This window comes from Clinocottus analis, unplaced genomic scaffold (assembly GCF_023055335.1).
Source record: "Clinocottus analis isolate CAN_PGR_092001 unplaced genomic scaffold, fCliAna1.0.p SCAF_17, whole genome shotgun sequence".
In the NCBI taxonomy this organism is placed as follows: Eukaryota; Metazoa; Chordata; class Actinopteri; order Perciformes; family Cottidae; genus Clinocottus; species Clinocottus analis.
This window is the reverse complement of record NW_027175898.1, coordinates 17,994,805-17,999,804: the sequence shown is the minus strand read 5'-3', so window position 1 is coordinate 17,999,804 and position 5,000 is coordinate 17,994,805. Positions and strand designations below refer to the sequence as shown.

Below are 5,000 nucleotides of genomic sequence, written 5' to 3'. Positions count from 1 at the left end.
TGGACCACACACACATAAACACCTACAGAAAACACACACACGCACACAAATCTCCATCAGGTTATGTTAGCTGGTTATGGATAGCTGGAGTTAGGTTGGTTAGGGTTAGGGTTAGCTGGTTAGGTTATTAACGTTAGCTTATGTTTCCTCTTCGAGGTCGGGTCTCCTACCGGAATCTGCCACCGTCACTGTGGAGACGTTCACAAAGGAGCGTATCCGATTGGGCAGAAAATCCGTCAGCGGCTCGATTTCCTGAAAGATCACAACAGAACCACTTCAGAGAACCAACACTACGCTGTTCAGGCAGACAGGCAGGCGGACAGAGAGACAGGCACCTGTCTGCGGGGGAAGTCCCAGGAGAAGAAGACTATCTCAGTGTCTTTGACTGTGCAGTTCACAGTGAGAACCTCCCCCTGCTTCAAGACCCTGCTGGAGACGGACAGGTCCACCTCCATCACCTTAGGGACTGAGAGATGGAAGGTGGAGCAGCAAGAAAGAAAAGGTCCTTTATTGATCCCATTGGGAACTTGGTCTTTGCATTGTTCCATCCTCAGTGATTAAGGAGCAGTGAGCTGCCCCGTGCGGCGCCTCGTGAGCTCACCTACGATGCTGAAGACGTAGTACACCTGGGACTCCCTCTCCTCGCTCCCCCGGGTGGCCGAGCACACGTATGACGTGTCGTTAAGCCGGCCCGTGAAGCCCCGCCCCGGCTCGTACGTCGCCCCGCTGACCGCCGTCCTGCCCGGACGCTCGTACAGCGAGACGTTGAGCCGCGGGTCCGAAACCACACACGGAATGGTGTCTTCCTCCGCCTCTTTCATCACCACACTGGGACCCAGCGGGACGAACCACTCCTCCGGACCTGGGGAAGGGGGGCGGGGAGGGGGGTCAGAGGTCCACAGGTAGGATCAGGAGGTCCACAGGTAGGATCAGGAGGTCCACAGGTAGGATCAGGAGGTCCACAGGTAGGATCAGGAGGTACACAGGTAGGATAAGGTGATAATCACTCATAATATGTATCACTATCGTGTTACCTTGCCCAGGTATGAATATGTCCACCTCTCTGCTCTGATAGGACGACGCCTCCTCACAGGTGTATCTTCCAGAGTTCCTCCAGGTGGCATTGAAGAGGTGCAGAACGCTGCTGGAGCCCTGATTGTCAACCACAACCCCCTGCACCTGGGGGTCAGGTAGCTGCCATGTCACATCACTCCACCCAGAACACACCTGCAGAGAGAGACAGGTACCTTACTCCAACCTAAATACACCTGTAGAGAGAGAGACAGGTATTGACTACACCCTAAATACACCTGCAGAGAGAGAGAGACAGGTATTGACTGACCACAGTGAAATTGGAGGTTGACTTGAGCAGAACTTGAGCGGTTGAAGGCTGCAGCTCCAGACTGACGCCCCCTTCATGATGAACCAGGAACACACCTGGAGACAGACAGGTAGTCAGACAGACAGACAGACAGATAGACAGGTAGTCAGACAGACAGACAGACAGACAGGTAGTCAGACAAACAGACTGGAACCCACACCAGTCCATCAGTCACATGGTACCCACCCAACAGGAAGTGCAGCACATTCAGCCTTCCTGTTCGTCCTCTGGTGGAAAACTTCATGTCCGCTGATCCTGACGAGCGACACAGGAGAGATTTCAAAATAAAGGTCTGATGGTGAATAATAACAGCTTGTACCTGTCAGGCCGTTTAAGAGGAGTGAGCACACTGAGCCACAGAATTAAGGGTAATGTTTGAATTTAAAGCAAGTTAACAAAGTGACTGTTTAGTAGATTGAACAAGTTACAGATTATTTTGAAGTCTTTTATTTTGAAATCTGTCTAAAGTCGGTTTAACGTCAAAGAAACAGAAATAGCTTAAATAATTTCAGTCTTTGAGAGCGCTGATGGTTTGAACAGACGTGTGTGTGTCTGTGTCTGTGTGTGTGTGTGTGTGTGTGTGTGTGTGTCTATGTGTGTGTGTCTGTGTGTGTGTGTCTGTGTGTAAGAGGGAGATGTTTTTTTCATCTTCTATTTTCCATCAGAGGTCTCATTGACTGTGCCACTTGAGGAATGTGAGTCTACCGCCGAAGAAGAAAATAAATAGGAAAGTATTTCCTGTGGGGAGCCGAGGGGGGAAGCGGTCCAGCAGCCAATCACAGCTTCGTGGTAGGAAGGCAGTTAAATCTGCCCCGAGTTCAGTCCTGCAGGACCTCAGTGATGTCACAGATGATGTCACAGATGATGATGTCACTAGTAAACATCCATCCATCCATTTTCCGCCGCTTATCCGGGGTCGGGTCGCGGTGGCAGCACCTAGCAGACCGACCCAGGCTTCCCTCTCACCCGCAACATGTTCCAGCTCGTTCTGGGGACCCTGAGACGTTCCCAGGCCAGCCGGGAGATATAATCCCTCCAGCGTGTCCTGGGTCTTCCCCGGGGCCTCTTCCCAGTTGGACGTGCCTGGAAAACCTCTAATGGGAGGCGTCCAGGAGGCATCCGGATGAGATGCTGAACCACCTCAGCTGACTCCTTTCGATACGAAGGAGCAGCGGCTCGACTCCAAGCTCCCTCCTGATGTCCGAGCTCCTTACCCTATCTCTAAGGCTGAGCCCGGCCACCCTACGGAGGAAGCTCATTTCGGCCGCTTGTATCCGCGACCTCGTTCTTTCGGTCCTGACCCAGAGTTTGTGACCATAGGTGAGGGTTGGAACGTAGACGACCAGTAAATAGAGAGCTTCGCCTTCCGACTCAGCTCCCTCTTCACCAAGACGGACCGGTACAGCGCCTGTTTTACTGCTGCAGCCGCACCGATCCGCCTGTCGATCTCCCGCTCCACCTTACCCTCACTCGTGAACAAGACCAGGAGATACTTGAACTCCTTCGCTTGGGGCAGGTATGTTGTCCCCACCTGAAGGGAGCAATCCACCGGTTTCCGGCAGAGAACCATGGCCTCGGATTTGGAGGCTCTAACTCTCATCCCTGCCGCTTCACACTCGGCTGCAAAACGCCCCCGCAAATGCTGGAGGTCACGGTCCGAGGAAGCAAACAGGACCACATCATCTGCAAACATCAGAGAGGCGATCCCGAGGCCCCCGAACCAGATTTCCTCCGCCCCCCGGCTGCGCCTAGAAATCCTGTCCATGAAGGTCACAAACAGGACCGGTGATAAAGGGCAGCCCTGGCGGAGGCCAACACCCACCGGGAATGTGTCTGACTTAATACCGAGGATACAGACACAACTTCTACTGCTGGCGTACAGAGACCGGATAGCCCGTGCCAACGGATCCGGCACCCCGTACTCCTGCAGCACCACCCACAGAAAACCCCGAGGGACTCAGTCGAAAGCCTTCTCCAAGTCCACAAAGCACATGTAGACTGGTTGGGCAAACTCCCAAGACCCCTCTAGTTGTCTTGCAAGGGTAAAGAGCTGGTCCACTGTTCCACGACCGGGACGGAATCCGCACTGCTCCTCTTGAATCCGAGGTTCGACAAGCGGTCGGAGTCTCCTTTCCAGCACCCTGGCATAAGCTTTTCCCGGGAGGCTGAGTAGTGTGATACCACGATGGTTCGAGCACACTCTCCGGTCCCCCTTCTTGAAGATGGGAACCACCACCCCGGTCTGCCAGTCCATGGGCACTGTTCCCGACCCCCATGCGACACTGAAAAGGCGTGTCAGCCAAGACAGCCCAGCAATGTCCAGCGCTTTCAGCATCTCAGGGCGGATTTCATCCACCCCCCGGCGCATTGCCACCAAGAAGCTCTTTAACTACCTTAGTGACCCCTGCCAGGGATATGGGTGCACCCACCCCAAGGTCTTCAGGCGCTGCTCCCTCCCCAGGGGACATGTTGGCCGGGTTTAGGAGTTCCTCAAAGTGCTCTTTCCACCGTCCGACGATGTCCCCAGTCCGAGTCAGCAGTTCCCCTCCCCCGCTGAGAACAGCCTGGGGTAGGCCCTGCTTTCCCTTTCTGATCCGCTGGATGGTTTGCCAGAACCTCTTTGAGGCCAACCAAAAGTCCTTCTCCACGGCCTCCCCGAACTCTTCCCATGACCGAGTTTTAGTATCTGCGACCGCCGCAGCTGCAGCCCTCTTGGCCTGCCGGTACCCATCAGCTGCTTCAGGAGACCCCTGGGCCAACCAGGCCCGAAAGGCCTTCTTCTTCAGCTTGACGGCTTCCCTCACCCCTGGTGTCCACCACCAGGTTCTCGGGTTACTGCCGCGACAGACACCGACGACCATCTGACCACCTGGTGGCAGCTTCCACAATAGAGGCTTTGAACAAGGTCCACTCAGATTCCATGTCCCCAACCTCCCTCAGGATGCGTGAAAAGTTCTTCCGGAGGTGGGAGTTGAAGACCTTCTGGACAGCACCCTCAGCCAGACGTTCCCAGTTCACCCTCACAACACGTTTTGGCTTGCCAGGTCTTTCCTGCCGTCTCCCCCGCCATCTGATCCAACTCACCACCAGGTGGTGATCAGTTGACAGCTCTGCTCCTCTCTTAACCCGAGTGTCCAAGACATACGGCCGCAGATCAGATGATACGATTACACAGTCGATCATTGATCTTTGGCCTAAGGTGTTCTGGTACCAAGTACACTTATGAACCACCTTATCCTCGAACATGGTGTTTGTGATGGCCAAACCAAACCAAACAATGTTGGTGAAACCTCACAGAGATCAAACTTCTTCACAGGCCTCACATGCCACATAAGAAGGTGAGCAGTGTCCTGTGCCGTCTGTCTAGGTACGGCAGGATGTTGGCGCCCTGTGGATACAGGGGGAAAAGGGCAGCAGCGACTAGCCCTGTGAATACTTTTGGATAGAAGGAGAGTCCAAAGGAAGCACTCTGAACCAGAAATAACAGCATTGGAAGGCCAATGGAAGGTGCCGTCTGTGATGAGGCCCAATCGCAAGCTGAACATGGGAATCCTTGAAGATGACGAACGTGAACGTTCTCCTCTGGACGTCTTGACCCTGCTGAAGGTTTGGGGCCGGC

The 5,000-nt window shown here is 54.3% G+C and overlaps 1 protein-coding gene across 7 annotated transcripts in view; it reads right to left on the bottom strand.

Moving 5' to 3' along the window:
* LOC137787481 (platelet-derived growth factor receptor beta-like) overlaps window positions 1–5,000 on the bottom strand; it is a 15,736-nt gene that overhangs the window by 10,303 nt on the left and 433 nt on the right. For all 7 annotated transcript variants that reach the window (XR_011077655.1, XR_011077656.1, XM_068579976.1 and 4 more), the window contains 7 exons: window positions 1,568–1,636; window positions 1,343–1,437; window positions 1,035–1,227; window positions 602–862; window positions 336–466; window positions 171–252; window positions 1–22 (listed from right to left, as the gene is read on the bottom strand). The exon at window positions 1–22 is cut by the window's left edge and continues 53 nt beyond it. Coding sequence is in view for 5 of the 7 variants with exons in the window: in XM_068579976.1 (XP_068436077.1) it covers window positions 1–22; window positions 171–252; window positions 336–466; window positions 602–862; window positions 1,035–1,227; window positions 1,343–1,437; window positions 1,568–1,625 (842 nt within the window). In the remaining 2 variants the exon portion in view is untranslated. The remainder of the gene's footprint in view (window positions 23–170; window positions 253–335; window positions 467–601; window positions 863–1,034; window positions 1,228–1,342; window positions 1,438–1,567; window positions 1,637–5,000) is intronic.